This window comes from Cupressus sempervirens, chromosome 11 (genome assembly GCF_028749045.1).
Source record: "Cupressus sempervirens isolate cs-2001-9-10 chromosome 11, ASM2874904v1, whole genome shotgun sequence".
NCBI lineage: Eukaryota > Viridiplantae > Streptophyta > Pinopsida > Cupressales > Cupressaceae > Cupressus > Cupressus sempervirens.
The window spans coordinates 549,471,883-549,488,939 of NC_143128.1; the positions used below are offsets into that span (position 1 = coordinate 549,471,883).

The 17,057-nt window shown below is 35.5% G+C and overlaps 1 protein-coding gene across 1 annotated transcript in view; it reads left to right on the forward strand.

The window, feature by feature from the left end:
* Positions 1–17,057, forward strand: part of LOC149530800 (AP-2 complex subunit alpha-1-like) — an 80,404-nt gene that overhangs the window by 8,958 nt on the left and 54,389 nt on the right. The window contains exons 2-3 of the mRNA XM_089810782.1: positions 2,642–2,773; positions 3,321–3,446. Coding sequence (XP_089666908.1) covers positions 2,642–2,773; positions 3,321–3,446 — 258 coding nt within the window. The remainder of the gene's footprint in view (positions 1–2,641; positions 2,774–3,320; positions 3,447–17,057) is intronic.

Consider the following 17,057-nt stretch of genomic DNA (forward strand, 5'->3'; position numbering starts at 1 on the left):
TATCGCATCAAGCGAATGACATTGTACACTTGAACATTTCATTATCAATAAATATATATTTGCATGCAGACGAGGTTTGAAAACATGGCAAAAGTCTTGTTCAGATCACAGGTAAGAAAAATGCAGGAAAAGTTACATTCAGATCACAGGTAAAAAATGCGGGTTGAAGATTGTGGAAAAATGGCAGGAAAAATTCGTGTTGCAGGTTTGTTAAATTGCAGAAATATACACGATTTTTGCATGTTCTGTTGTAGGAAAAACATGGCAGAGAAAGATGCGGCAGAGGAAAGACACCGGCCCACAATTTCCTAAGCAGCAATGGGGCAACCCTCGAACTAGATCCGAATCCAACCTCACAAATCACAAAAATGATTTCAAAACCTTAGAAGTAGAAATCCTTGGCTTGTTTTTACTAATTTCTGTTTTCCACATCAAGAAAAGTTGACCTAGATATAACTCTTGAATTTTTATCTATTTATTTTTCCTCGCGCAATTTCCTTATGTGAAATATAGAAAAAATAATTCCCCCAAAATCTGCTTTGATACCATGAAACTCTAACAAAAAGAATGACCGTATTAACTAATCACACAAATAAATAGAATTCACAAATGCTATAAAAAGCGTTAACTAATAAGTGAAGTTGTTTAAATAAAGACAATGTCTAAAAACAGAACAGATTAAGACAACTAAAAATAAGGCCTAAATGACCGTTTACTAACATTCTAGAATATCGAGCCAAAAATAGCAAGAATATAGGAGACTAAAACATTCTAATAGGTTTGTTTAGTTTCTTTTCAGTAATAAGAAAAGACCAGCAAATTCTTGTTTGATGTTGCATTCTAAGGGCTTAATTTTCTAATCCACATTTCTGATATTCTTCTATTAGAGGGTCAATCTTTAGCTAAATTTTATTTAAATGTGTTTTTTTGTGCTTTGGTGTTGCATTGTGCATCTCTGTCCTTTAGTCATAGGTTCATTTCTGTTTGGTTTCACATGTTGAAAGTTGTGCTTGAGGCACCCCACCTCTGAACCTACTTTCAGCTTTAAAGAGTCACTTGTCTATTTGTTTTGAAATTGTTTGTTGAGAGATAGTAATAAATTCGATGTACATCTAAATAGTGTGTGCTGAAGGAGTGGTATAACATTTATGTATATTCAAAGCAATTGCAAGCTCCCTTTTTTAAAGGTAGCATGCTTGTTGAAATATGCCCCTTGATGGGGCTTCATCAAATAAACAAACAACTTTGGCCTTTGATGCCAGATATAAGATTTATGCCAAATTTATCTCAATTTGCTCAGCATAATATCTCCAGATGTTGATTGGCTTGGGCAGATGTCTGCTGGGCCGAGTCATTGATGGGCAAAAAATTCTACTAGTCTTAGCAATGTGTAGTGTATTTGCTTTCTACTGTTTCTTCATTTTATTCTTAAATGTATAAAACTGTGCTTGTTTTAAATGAATTCTGTACTATGAACACAAACTGGATTTTTTTGATAAATTGTGATTCCTCAACTTTGGCAAAAATTTTGAATTGCTCCAAGTTTCTGCTCTATCCTCTTTCAGGGCATATGAAAAACTCTAAAGTTTGCTCACCATAAAAAATATAAGTTTTAGTGTCATTCCCTTCCCCTTGTTGCATATAATCCAGTATCCCGTTGCTTATTCTGTTGTTTTTTTTCAATTTTTTTTGGGTTGATTTTTGAAAAACACAAAATATTGTTTTTTCCCCCTAATAATGCACCTTTTATAAGCAATTTCTTGTTTTCTTTAGAGAAAAGAAAATTTACTTGTTTAGATGTGTGCAGTCCCCGATTTCCATGCATTATTTTACACACATTTTCTTTAAAAACTATGCACTGATTGTGAACTGTATATCACTTGCACTAGGTGTTAGGCTTCAAGTGGTCAATCATTAAGGTTGAACACTAGTGCAATTTAAAGAAAGGGAAAGCAGATCATACTTGTCCTGTCACATAGAGTCTAACTTCCTTCCAAAATTATATATGTATAATTATTTAGACATTTAATACAAATTGTGCATGGGATCTCCAAACAGACCTTTGATTTGCTCTACTATTGTAAGTATTAGGTTGCTCGTCCATAATTATTCAGAGATGTAGAGGTATGGGTACACAAGTGAATGAATATGGATATGGTTTGATTAGATATAGAATTAAAATGTAGTCAACAGAAACTGTGTGTGCAGATGGGTATGGGGTCCACATTTCGGTAATGGTGTTTCCTGGTTACTATGGCTGAATCATTCTGGTTGGCTTCCTTTGATTGATACTGTTTAATGCATTGGCATGTCAAGAAGGTTATTTGATTTGGCCAAACTTTATTCTTGATATGAGTTGCCCTGCTTTCAGTGCCATACGCACAAACTGACAAATCTTTTTTACTCATATTTATGATTAAAGAGACTGCAGGAAGGATTCATTAGTGGTTTATTTGTATGCCATTCTTGTTATTTAAGCATCAAAAGCCGTTTTGGCGAGAACCTCTTGGCAACAATCTTTGGCATGGATGAATTGCATATTGTAAAGCAAATAATGATATAGCACTACAAAAATTTGTGGAAAGCAGAAGTACAGTAAATACAATTATTGTTAACATCGAAATTTTTCCTTTTTTGACAGGGTTTGACACCTTACGAGAAGAAAAAATATGTTTGGAAAATGCTTTACATTTATATGCTTGGCTATGATGTAGACTTTGGGCATATGGAAACTGTTGCCCTTATATCTGCTCCCAAGTATCCAGAGAAACAGGTATTTTAAATCTTTTCTGTTTATGAATTGATTGTTCGTTTGTTGGTCTTCTGCAGGTTAATGTTGATCTCTTAAATCTTTTCCAATAAATTCATGCAGGCATTTATTGCTGAAATCAGAATATATATTTGGTTTTAACTTATATTTTTAATAGCTTTTGTTTGAGCCTATGTTGTTATAAGTTGAACATGGAAATTAAACCCAGTGTTGGTCTGGATTGAGCATGTAAACAAATTTAGAAATGTGAAAATATAGCGTGTCTAAGTTTCCAGGTGAGAAGACATTTCATTTGGGAAAAAGAAACAATTATGAATGTGACTGTGCTATTAGTAAGCCTGGTTGATGTCATTTAATTGTTATATGTTAATTTATAGAGGTTCTAATTAACTTTTCTTTTTGCATTTTCAGGCTATTGTAAGTGTCATTTATTTATTTGAGTAACAGATGTTTGACGAATATTTTTGTGTTATGGTTTTTTATGAGGACCCTACTTTTATCCAAATTCTTTGCAAGTTTTAATGAAATTTGAGCATTTGAATTCTGTCAGGTTGGATACATAGTAACTTCATGCTTATTAAATGAGAATCACGACTTTCTACGGCTGGTCATCAATACTGTCCGTAATGACATCATTGGCCGTAATGAGACCTTTCAGTGTTTGGCACTTACCATGGTAAGAACATTTATTGAAAGCTTTTTTCTGAAAAACACAATTTTGTTACTTGCACCATATATATTTCAGAATTTAGAATGGTTATGTAGTTTGTTAAAGATTATCTTGGGGAAGAGCATGTTTTTTTATTGTAATAATATATTGTTGAGATGGCTTGAGCTCAGGATTTTTTTCTTTAAAACCTTTCCATGCAGGCATTCTATCCTATTTAATACACGAAAATTGTATTTCTTTTACTAAAAGCATGAATAGAGTCCTTTGTAGAGAACAATAATGTTAAAGTTGAGGTAGCTGTGATAGAGCTCCTTCATAACTGATGATTTCTGTTTTCTCTGTTTTGCACAATGGCTGCGGAGATGATATTGTTTCTTATTCTGATTGAGAGAAGTTCTTTATTCTTCTATTTCTGTTACTGCTGCCATTGTTGGTGTCAGGGTTCATGCTCGTGTTGTGTTTTCTGTGTCATGTTTGAGCTGTGATTTCATCATGCTCCTTCCCTTTTTTTGGTCATTATGGCATTCATCTAGATCATATTTTAGAGCTGCTTATTTTGTATACTTCAGCTTTACCTTCCTCACCGTCTAGCTAACTTGATGGTAGCAACTATGCGATGATGTGGTTCGTGCTTATTATCTGATGTGGTCTCTGTCGATGTTATCGTTTCTTCTTTTGTAATTGCAGTGATGCTGTCAGTTACTTCCTTATCCGTTGTCTCTTCATTATCCAAAGTGGAGACTTCAAATTCCTACAGTGTCAATCATAGATACGTGATATTGGTCATTATGGAATGTAATGGCATTTTTTGAAGTGGTGTTCCTAAAAGTTGTTTGTAATAATCTTCAGATCTGACTTTGTCAGGAGTCCTTATATCTCAGTGACACAAGACTCTGAGATTGTTATCTGAATGAGCATTTCTGTTTAATGGTTGTATTCATTCGGCAGAAGATCAATACAACATTATAAGCCCTGTTGTTTCATTTCTATCTGGGAGATACAATTATATTTCTTTATGATTATATTGTATGCAAGGGATTAAATGCTGGTTGATCGAAGGAACAGAGAATTCAATCACAGCAAGACGTTTATTGTATATTTTTCATTGAAGAACTCCATAAAGGATCTATGCATTGGGCGTGGCTGGATTTTTTCCTCAAGTAGGAGGCTTTTTCCAGGTTAAATCCTTGTCTGGTTTTCTTGTTAAAGGTTCAGATTATTGCATTGATTATATTCTGATTTGAAAACTTACATGGTATCAGAGTGGGTCGTAAGAAACAATCTGGAGCCAGATTCTTTTTTGGGTTTCAATTTTCCAAATATCTTTATCTTGAGGTTGTTCCACATTCTTCAATGCGTTGAGGGTATGATCAGATCTTTAATCTCTCTTTATGCAAGTCTGTGGTGGTCCTTATAGACATGTATGTAAATGTGAGAGCATCCATAAGTTTTGCGAACTATTTGACAGTATACCTCAACGGAATGTGGTGTAATGGAATATAATCATTGCAGGATTTGCTACGCATGGAAATAGCAGGATCAATATATGTGTATGTTTGTATATATATTTATATATATACATATATATATTTTCTATTTTCTATTATCAAGTGGGTGGAGTTATCAAGCTTGAATTTTATGTTTTGCGTTGAGAGTGAGCATTACTTGAAGAGTTGGGCATTTTGAGACATGGTATGTCAATATATACAAGTAATTTCATGGTTATTGTCTACTAAAATTCATCTGTCAAAATAGCAGAACTGGAGCTCATTCCTGTGGACTGTCAACAGTTGAGTATAAGTTCTTTGCCGTGAGTGCGTGTTAATATTGTGAGCCGTGAAGTAAATAATTGGGAGCAATTCTAAAGGTTTTTCAAAATAATATGTACGAGGATATGTGTGCTTGTGAAATATCACTGGCATGTGTTTATATTCTGAAGCTAATTTTATTTTGTTCCATATACTTGCCATTAGCTTCTCGAAGATTGAGTTATTGTAAAATTATTCACTGAGCTCTATATAATTGCTATGAGGTAAATTTTTGGTATGCTAAAATATAGTTAGATGATCCTCGATATCCAGCTTACTAATATTGAGTGGACTTGATATATTGAGGAGGCCGATTGCATATTCCTGCTGCATAAAGTAAATCATAGGCATATGAGTCTTTAGTCTTTAATAATTAATTTGTCAGACTTATGTGTTTTAAATGATGATTATTTTTGAAATGTCATTTGGAACCGCTAATTCTTGGAACAGATGCATCAGTAATTTTGAAAATTCAATATGACAAATTTCTATAAAGAACTGTTTCTCAAGTTGCCTGGAGAAGAAATATAGGCATTCTATCACAATTATTAAAGCCAGTGGTTGTTGGGATCTTTGTTCAAGATTGCAGATATGAATCACGATTGATGCCCTTGTTGATGCATGTGGCCTGAGTGGAGGTTACAGAGTCTCTCTTATATGCTGTACATCCATGAAGGATAGAAAGAGGAAGTTTATTTTTCTTTGAGTCCAGGAATTCCCAGATTATCAAGCAGACTATTCTCATAGCTGCATTTTGATTGGCAGTCTTTGTAATATTCGGGACTTACAGGAAGTTTTTCTTTCTTTCAGGGGAAGTCTTCCAAAATTATTCAATCTAAACAAATTTACAGATAAGTCCTATTATAAAATCTAATATTGTGAGTACTTGAGATTTTGTATTCTAAATTGGAATATTTTATTTAAAATTTAATGCAGTCTCTCTTCTATGCTTTTGTTACAAACAATAGAGTAGTATTTTATATTATTTTGTTAATATTGTAAGTGGAAGTGATGTTTTTATTAGCTGTATAATTTACAAGACATATCAAGGGGAAATGAGGGATGTTTGGTGGTATAATGAATCTAGTAAGTGTTTGTTGAAGGCCCATAGAGAAGTATGTTCAGTCCAGTACAAATGTTATGGAGGATGTGGAGGAGGGATTGCCTTCGTTTAAGCATATTGAGCAACATGCAGCAAGGAGATTCTCAGTGGCCGTTGCCCAGGTCAGTAATCTTGTGGAGGATTAGTGATAGGTGGAGACTACAGGTCTACCCCTAGTTGGCATATTTGTTTGTGTCTATGATGGTCATGGAGGTTCAGAGGCAACTCACTTTATCAATGATAATCTCTATTGCCATTTCCAGAAATTTGTGTTGGAGCAGCAGGGAATCTCAGCATCAGAGATCATGCTGTGTGGTTGGTGTAACCCATGAGAGAACTCTTATGTGGCCAACTCGGAGATTCTAATGAGATGATTCATAAGATCTATTGATCTATAGTTGTGCAATTATCAACAGAACACAATGCTAGTGTTGAAGTTGTTAGACGAGCTTTGTTCATTACATCCAAATGACTCTTAAGTTGTGTATGGTGTGTAAAAAGCATAATTCAGGACAGATCATGAATCTAACATGGGGACAATATATTGTGATCAGTTTCTTCGAAGAGTCGGAGGCTGAAGAATGAAGACTCAGACCCTTTTGCGATCAGTTTCTATTACGAGAAGTAGATGACCTAGAGAACTTCCTTGCAATCTCTGAGGCAGAAGGGATCAAGAGGGAGTTATGTGAAGAAGTGTATATGTCAGCCAAGTGGGATGCTGTGTTGCACAGAAGAGAATTGCACAACGATCTAGATTTGACATTGATAGCTTCGCAAACCTTTTGTATAAGGTGATCTAGGATGAGGTCAAGGAGGACATTCCTAGATTTGAGCATATCAGATGTTTCAAAGGTGTGTTATAACTGTCCCTCCAATGCAAGCACTGCAGGCGACCTCGAACAAGGTGTTTGATGCAAGTGATTGAAGATTCAAAGGGAGCTTGAGCGAAAGATGAGAAGGGCCTAATCCTTTGTAGAGGGTCAACAAACTTGTATAAAAGTGTGACTGCTAAAGCCCATTGTTTGGTCAAACATTGGAGCCAGCTGTATTTTTTTGTGAAATTAGAGTTGTGAGATTACTGCCCGTGCCTAGGGGGAGTATTTGTTGAGAGGGAGTTGTCACCATTTAGTTGTTTCTATTATGTGCTATAATGTATTTTTCTCTAGGATGGACAATTTTGAGGTGAAAGCCCTTCTTAATGAGTTCTTTGTGAGGGAGAATTTTAGGTGCGATCCCTTATTAATGAGTTCTTCTCTATATTACGAAGTAAATGGCAAATATTCGCTTGTTATTAACAAAGATTGAGAGGTCAATATATACAAAAGAACGAACAGTGATTCCATAGGAAACGATCAGAAAGAATAGTAACTGTAACATACAAATTGTCATAACCAATTTTAATCTCATATTAATCTAATTTAATAAGTAACTGATTCCATTTCACATGACAATGATTTCTACCAATTGATATAACTGAAAGAATAAACTTTTCAATCTAACTGTCTTTCATATTCAACTAAATTCACGAAAATTAAAAGGAAAAATATATGCATTGCTAACAATTTAATTACTATATTTGCTTTACACCTCTTCACCTACGGTGGCATCATTGCTTGGTGAATTCCTCGGTGTTTGGATTTCATGATATTATTTTCATTCCTGAGTGTAATGTATTCTGAGCTGAGATAATTGTTCATGCATGATTGATACACTATCTTGATTAAGTAACATCAATGATATAGATGGCAAAGTCCATATTCGATAATCTATTTAACATCGCCTTGAATATGGCTAGTAATAATTAGATATTAGTATATGGGACTTTATGTTCAAAGGAATACCCGACTGGTGCAACAACAAGGAAGATTTACATACATGGTTTGACGGCTTCTGAACTTGGTCTTTATACTCTACTTGAAGCACGACAAACTTGGCACTAAGAAAGAATATAAGAAATAAAGAAGCAAAGCTCGGTAGTATCTTATGTGACTCCTCTGTTCTGTTCGGATTCTTTGTGGTCGGAAGAAGAGGGCTCCGCTTCTTGCTCGGTAACCCGCAGATATTAATGTGAAGGTGTTATGAGAAAAGATAGAATAGTAATGGTTTTGGTCGGATTTAAAATTCAGAAATTCAGTCTCTCTACTCTATGTAAATGTAGAGTGCCCGATAGCAGAGAAGAAAGAAAGGTAAAAGATGTGTTGAGACACGATCATGAGACTCTATAAAAAGAATTTGTTTGGCTCTTTGGCTGCCATTGGTTACAAAGAGACTTTTTGAATGCAAATCAATTCGGATTTTTAAAAGAAGGAAGAAAATAGAGGGAAAGAATAAGCAGTTGAAAAGTTTGATTTTATTATTTAATTATTATTGTTCATTCTTATATACGTTCATGTGTAAGTATTGATAAAGTGGCACCATTAGATTACAACTTATAATTTATTGGTGTCACCTTATTTTTATATACATATGTTTGCATTGGAATGTGAATAATAATGATTAAGTAATGAATTCATCAATAATTTCTTCAAAGGTATGAATTGTAGTTTTAATTTTTATTGATTATTATATTGTTTCTTTAATAGCTCATGCGGTTCCATAATGCAACATGTTGTCAAATCCTAGTATCCTTGCTAGGGTAGTCTTAGGTCAAACTTGTTGATTCAGATGACTGGACTATTCGACCATTCCCTTCTAATGATCTCGTTTAGCAATGCTTCCCCTCTCTTCAGTCTTCTTCTTGCAATCATTCAAACAAACATTCTCGCCAAGACATTAATTCAAGGTATATTTAATTGTTAATTCAAAACCATTGTCGATCATCTAATGACCGTTAGAGATTTCATCATCGTCTAAATAACTAACTCATTTCACATGATTAGGAAGAAATAAATTGATACAATAGCTATAATTAACTAACTCACTTCACATGATCAAAAAGGAATAAATTGATACAATGGCTATAATTAACTAACTCACTTCACATGATCAAAAAGGAATAAATTGATACAATGGCTATAATTAACTAACTCACTTCACATGATTAGGAAGAAATAAATTGATGCAACGTCTATAATTAACTAACTCACTTCACATAATAATTCGTTAAACCAACGACTATGATCAAAAATAAAAATTTAGGGCAAAAATTTGGGATGTAATAGTAACATTCTATTCTAGCTAATAGAAAACTAATTGTTATCTACAGACTAACTTTACAATAGATTACAAATAGATAACCATTAGATAATAATAGACGCTATCTATTATTGTAATACCCTCCCTTAATGATTAATCTATCTACAACACCAAGCTATCCTCTGAATTTGATAGACTTATTAGGACCAAGAGGCTTGGTGCGAATGTCTACAATTTGATCCACTGTAGGAACATATTGCAAGTCTATTGTCCTGTCTCAACCGTCGTATGTAGTGAACAATGAACATCCACATTCTTGGTTCGTTCATGGAAGACTGAATTCCGTTCTAATTTGATAACTTTGTTTTTTATCAACAAACAAAGTGGTTGGTCTTGCTGGCGACATGTGCAAATCCCCAAGCATTTGACGAAGCCAAACAACTCCAAAACCTGCCTTAATTGTCCCTTTGTATTCAGCCTTTGTGGAGGAGAGAGAAATGACCCACTGCTTCGTATTGATCCATGTGACAAAACTGGATCCCAAACTAAACACATATCCAGAAGTTGACTTTTTATTGTGAACAATGCCTACCCAATCTGAATCTGTGAACCCACTGAGTCTAGGATTAGAACTCTGAGAGTAAAGAAGTCCATAATCTGTAGTGCCCTTCACATAATGAAGCACACACTTTGCTGCAATCCAATAATTAACCTTGGGAGTTGTCATAAAGTGTAAGATGTAGCTGACTGCGAAGCTGATATCGGGCCTAGTAGCAGAGAGGTAGATGAGATTGTCTACTAGTTGCCTGTTTGTAGTATCATCAACAAGAGGAAAATCAAACTTGGCTGATAACTTGAGACCTTTCTCCATTGGTGTAGATGTAGGCTTGCAATCCTATATACAAAATTTGTCTAACAAAGCCCTGACATATTTCGACCGAGAGATGAACATACCAAAAAATTGTTGCCAAACCTCAACACCTAGGTGATAATGCAGGAGTCCAATGAAATATCCCTAACTGGATAATTAGTCGATTTCCTTTTTAACAGTATATTCAGGATTGAACATTGCAGATGTATTACGAACACAATCAGAACTAGTAGAAATCCCAACAGATATTTAACCAGCTTCTTCTTGAATATAATATTCAAGACTCAAATATAGGCAAATGTAATATGATACAACAATAAAACTAAAAGATTCTACACAAGATAATAACCCGTTCTTTCCAAAATAACATTCAAGATTCGAGCATATAACAATGCATTACAAACCAATAATATAAAAAATCTGCAAACTCTTATAACTCCTTAAAATATGTTATTGCATTATACAACAACAATACAATAATCGACACTAACAAATCCAATTTTAAATACAATTTAACAGTCAGATTGGAATACTAGAATAAGAAACTGTAAACGCATATGAAACACTTGAATTGATGTCTCCCCGGACAATGGGTTTGTGTCCACTCTCTGTTGGCACGAGGGGCTACGTCCTCATACTAGCTGAAAGTTGAAGCTTCCGATTGCTCTCCCAAGAGAGAAGTGAAATCTGAGTAATAAATCCAAGCACCCCTAATTGAAAGAGTCTCAACTCCTTTTATCCTCATAGTTGTGACTCTTCGACTTCCCCCTTGGCTTTTCATCTTATCTCTCCTTGTCCTTTTTGCCCACTTTGTAATATTAAATTGACCTTTTAAATTTTGACTCCACGCTCTCCAAGTCAATTTTAAGATTATATATATATGCTTTTAATATTTCTAATGTCCCAAAAAGGGGACATTACGAATCTCCCCTCCTTATAATTGTTTGTCCTCAAGCAATCAGTAGCAGAATCCCATACGTATCTGCAGGTATACCTGTAGCCCAATCTCAAAGCAAATCCAGGCACACTGTGAAGCAAGGTGTCACTCTGCAACTCATCCATTAACCCATTCCTGGATCCCATATAAATCTGTGAAATATCACTGCACCTGTTGATTGTGCAACTTTGCTTATCCTCACATCCAATCTCAAACTGAGTAGAGCTGTAACTAAATCCTCAATAAGCTGTAGATAGATTTTGTTGGCACACTGATGGCATAACCAAATGATATGATGAGATAAAAATGTATCCAGAAGCTAGGTGTACCGCAGTAGGCGGTGATGACTCGTCCTAAATAGATGATGTAGGAAACGAGCTGCCCAAAAGTTGAAATCAACACCAAGGGCGCATGAAAGATAATATTGCCATCATCACTCTGAAGAATCCCTAAATACATAGGGGTCATGAGAAAGAATGAAGCCGAAAAAGCATTCCCTATGATCAACACATAACTCTCCTCAATCCTCCACCAGAACCTGTTTAATTGCTGAAATAAGAAATCCATCCAACCTATATGTAAGTTAGAATTTGGTACCATGTAAAGGCTGAACAAAAGAGGGGCAGTAGTAGTCACTTCACCACACCAATCCTGTGACCAAGTTTCGCTATTAAGAACTGTAGCTTGATCCGAATCTCCGAAGTCGAGGACATCCGCTTCTTGGAAATCAAGAGGAACTCTCTCCTCTACCTCAAAAAGTGGGTTATTGGAAATCCAAACAACATCTACCTCAAACAAAGGGTTGTCTATAAGTTGAATGTGATCTGAAGTTTTGGAACTTGGTCGCTTGGGGCAACTATCCAAATCATATGTCTGCTGAATGCTATCAAGTTCATTGATTACCTCTAGGAAAAATTCTTTCCTATCTTTATCCTCATGTTCTTTAGAGTGATTTGTGATCCTAATCTGATTTTCTGCTGCTTGAAGGGTAATCCGAGCATCATCTAATGCCTCATGAGTATACTTAAGCTCTCTCTTGAGCTCCATAATCTCATTTCCTACCTCTCTTTATCCTCGTGTTCTTTAGAGTGATTTGTGATCCTAATCTGATTTTCTACTTCCTGAAGGGTAATCCGAGCATCATATAATGCCTCATGAGTATACTTAAGCTCTCTATTGAGCTCCATAATCTCATTCCTTTCTTTATTCAGCTGATCAACATGTATTTCAGCAACTTTAAGAATGTTATCCTTGTTGGAAAGCAAAAATAAATGACCCGATCTCATAGTTTCAAGAGTTGTTTTGATCACTTGCGAATAAGAAACATGCCAACCTGCTTCCACTCCCTTTTGAACCTTCTTGTAGAGATCTTCCACCATCTTGTGAATGCTGTCATAATGTACCAACGATGCTACAACCATGTCATTACTAACCTTTAGCTGATTCTTTAGGTATGCATTTCATTATTGTCCTGTTGAAATGGTTCATCGTCTTGCAGCTCGTCTAAATTCATGTCATGGGTATTAGAAATATATGGTTCATCATTCAAGGATTCCAATCTATCTCATCAACTTGCTTGTCAAAGCTAACCTCCAAATCGTCAACGTAGAAATTTGCACCCTGTGTAACATCTTCTACGTGATCGCAAGAAAGTTGCAAATCAATGGTAGTTGATTGTTCTTCATTTTCAAGACCCTCTATTAGATGATTTTGGCCTGCTGAAAATTTTTCATAGAAATTTTTGCATTGGTCTTTTTCAAGGAGATCCTGAACCAATTCAAAGTACTTTCTTTTTGCCATATCCGTCTTATTTTGTCGCTCTAGATGAAGCTCCAAGTAATCATTGAATGATAAATCATTCTGAATTTGCGTAGGAAGTCTTTGATGCTCTTTGTAAATGTTGAGCATTTCAGCTCTTATCTCTGCTAATTGAGGCACCCATGGTCCAAAATATTCAACTTTTTCTTCAACATCTTGCAAGAGAAATTTATTCAAATAATCTGATACTGGTGGCTGAAAAGGAATTGATTCCATTATCATTGAATGATTAGGAAGTTGTGATAGTTGATGCTTTACTTTTCCTACCTTCCCTACTTTGTTACCATCATCACATTGCAAGAAACTCCTGCTATCTTTGTTAGTAAATGCATCTGTCACGTTTGTGGCTGCCAATGAAATTGAAATACTTGAAATTTTTTCTCTTGCCAACGATTTATGCGCATTCTGCTACTTTGGCTCATGTTTGGTTAATGATTTTGCAGTCCTAATTGGCGCCCACATAGAATCCATCCGAGCCATGATATTTTGAGGGTATAATCAAAATACCATAGTTTGACTCAACATATCCCCCAGAACTTAAGACTATTTAGAGACTTGCACATTGAACTGTGAGTTCTGATTTTTGTAACTTTGATGGAGCTTCTGAGGTATCTTCTAGTTCTCGTATAGTAATCACCTTTTTGTATCGGTTCTGGTAAAACTTTGCACTTAGAGTTGTGTTCCAATAGTTGAAACAAGCTATCTAGAATATCATAAACAACGATGAAGCTTATTGCCTCAATTTCTTTCTTCTTTGGTGTCTCAACACAATGGGCTGGAACTTCATCCCATCATAAACATGCACATTCTCCTTTTTAATATTCATATTGATAGACCCAACAAGACAAATTCAATGGACTTCCTTCATGCACAGTTAACTACTCCACTCAAAAAACAAAGATACTGATTGTTTTTTTACAACAGCAGTGACTAGACTACATATAATTCTTTTCAGGAAAGACACTCATCACAAAAACGATCATACTATGATTCCTTTGCTTGAACTATGTTGTCCCGACCTGTAACTTGCATCCACCTTTCAAAATTCACAAAAAATCACCAAGAATGTGAGTTGTCCTCCAAAATAGCAACCACCACCCACAACATGAATGCTAAGGAAGAATGATTTCCATCACTAGCTCTTTCCGGTTCATATGCACAGAATAAATTGCTTACAGTTCTAGCTGTACATTCAATGTCACCCACTGCCCAAATATAGCGATGCGAAATTCAAATAATGTAATTGATATGCGTTAATATATGCTTGAGTGAATATCATGCATCTCAACACCCACACCTTTCAAACATAGTTGTATTATGCGATAGATGTTCTCAGAATAGGAAAAACCTTAAATATTGTTGAATATCCAACTCGAAAGCCACCACTTCCTTCTTGTCACTTCAATATGTTGGATTCCCAAAAGAACATTTGTCATGTTTTCCTCGATTGTCTCCAATGCAAAATTATCTACTTTGATAATCCATTCTTCTATACTCGACAACACTCTTCTTGCTAGGAAATTGGCTTGCCAACTCACATGGTCTTGTCTGACACTTGTATGAGAATTCTGTGCTAAAGATACATAATGTAGATGTAACCCCCAATTATTAATTGGAGGTTCTTCTGCTTCCAACGAAAGAAATTATCTGAGTGACTTCAAGGTGTTACCACGACACTTTGCTTGAGCACTATGATATTCCTCCCTCGACTGTGAGGTTGAAACTTTCAACTCGCCTTATATTTGTCGTCTACACTATTGGAGTAATATGTATTTGCTTGCTACCGTCTCACGTCCCTGTCAAGGGTTGCAACCTGGCATTATCCTTGGTTCCAGATGTTGCACCGAGCCACATTTTCTAATTCCGGGTAAAGTAACTCTTCGTGACAGGTGGGCTCAAAATTAGTTTTCGCAATCAAAAGCTCTTTGAAATTCGTCGATGTCTGAGATGTAATGGTTTAAATTCTTCCAACTCGTGAATGACGTGACACGAAGAATATTTAGATACTTTCCCTCAAAATACTTCATGCACCAAACATTACAATACTTACACGTTCGTTTTCTCTTTCCAGGTATTTTCCAAACAAAGAAAACAACTGCGCATTAGGAGACTACCTAATACATACATAACTACTAGGGAGTGAATGTTGATCACATACAGACCCGGTTTCCATCTAAAGAATGCCGACAGTTGAAAGAGAGTTCGCTTTGGATGTTGCCGTGAGAGGTTACTGTTAGACCCTTTGGAGCTTTCATGTAGTTATCTCTAGCTCGCGTATACTGTTTCCTTCACCATCTACTGCTTGTTTTCTCTGTCGTGAGGGAGTCCTGTGCGGTGAGTCTATTGTGGGGCGAGCATATAATGCTAACCGCTACTTCCAATCTCCTACGTTAGTCCTTACTATTGAATACGGCTAGGAGGAGCCGACTATGACATAGACCCGTGAGAATGGAGAGCTAGATCTACTCTAAATCTTACCTTGTTCTCGGCTATGAACAATCACTCTCCTTCCTACCAACTAGCTCACATCTGTTGTTATGACCTGTACATTGCTTCAGTTACCCAGTTCCTTCCTCCTACGGTTGAGTCTCCAAATTCACTTCAGATGCCCAATGTCGCAATCCGAATCCTTAGTCCAGAATGAAGTATGAGTCACATTAAAGCAACCTTTTTTTTTGAAATTTGAATGACATAGCATTTCATGGTAATATAATTCGTAGTTAACAAACCTCATTCTCCAAATGCCTTCACACTTGTAATATTTTAAGAAATGCTGATAATATAACCTTTCCCCAATTCAGGTTTCAAAAAGTTCGAAACTGCAAATGAAACCTTTGATCAGACCCAATAGGATGGCAAGGTCGAGGCACTAATACCACTAAAATATCCCTAACAAGATATTTACTCGTTTTCTTTTTTTATAGTATATTCAGGATTGAACATTGCAGATGTATTACGAACACAATCGAAACGAGTAGAAGTCCCAACAGATATTTAACTAGCTTCTTCTTGAAGATAATATTCAAGACGCAAATATAGGCAAATGCAATACGATACAACAATAAAACTAAAAGATTCTCCACAAGATGATAATCCGTTCTTTCCAAAATAACATTCAAGATTCGAGCATATAACAATGCGTTACAAACCAGTAATGTAAAAACCCTGCAAACTCTTATGACTCCTTAAAATATGTTATTGCATTGTATAACAACAATACAATAACCAACACTAACAAATCCAATCTTAAATATAGTTTCATAGTCGGATTGGAATACTAGAATAAGAACCTGTAAGCATATATGAAATACCTGAATTGATGTCTCCCTGGACAATGGGTTTGCATCCACTGTCTGCTGGCATGAAGGCTACGTCCTCATACTAGCTGAAATTTGAAGCTTTTCGATTACTCTCCCAAGAGAGAACTGAAGTTTGAGTAATAAATCCAAGCATCTCCAATTGAAAGAGTCTCAACTCCTTTTATCCTCACAATTGTGACTCTTCGACTTCCCTCCTGGTTTTTCGTCTTATCTCTCCTTGTCCTTTTTGCCCACTTTGTAATATTAAATTGACCTTTTAAATTTTGAGTCCATGCTTTCCAAGTCAATTTTAAGATTTTATATAATATACCTTTAATATTTCTAATGTCCCAAAAAGGGGACATTACATCCAAGGTCAGTCATATCAAAAGACTAGCATAAACTTTGTTTGATTCCTTATATCAAAGATGTTGAATTTTCAAATCATCCACATAAATAACTAGAAGGATGATGTCACTATCAGTAGCCTTGATGTACAAATTTGAGTTTGAAGTACTCATTTGGAAGCCTTGATCATTGAGGTACTTATCAAGCCATAGAGAGCTTTCACTAATTTGAAAACCTAATGGTCTTTATTGATAACCTTGAAACATGGAGGTTGTGTTATGTAGACCTCTTTGTGGAGA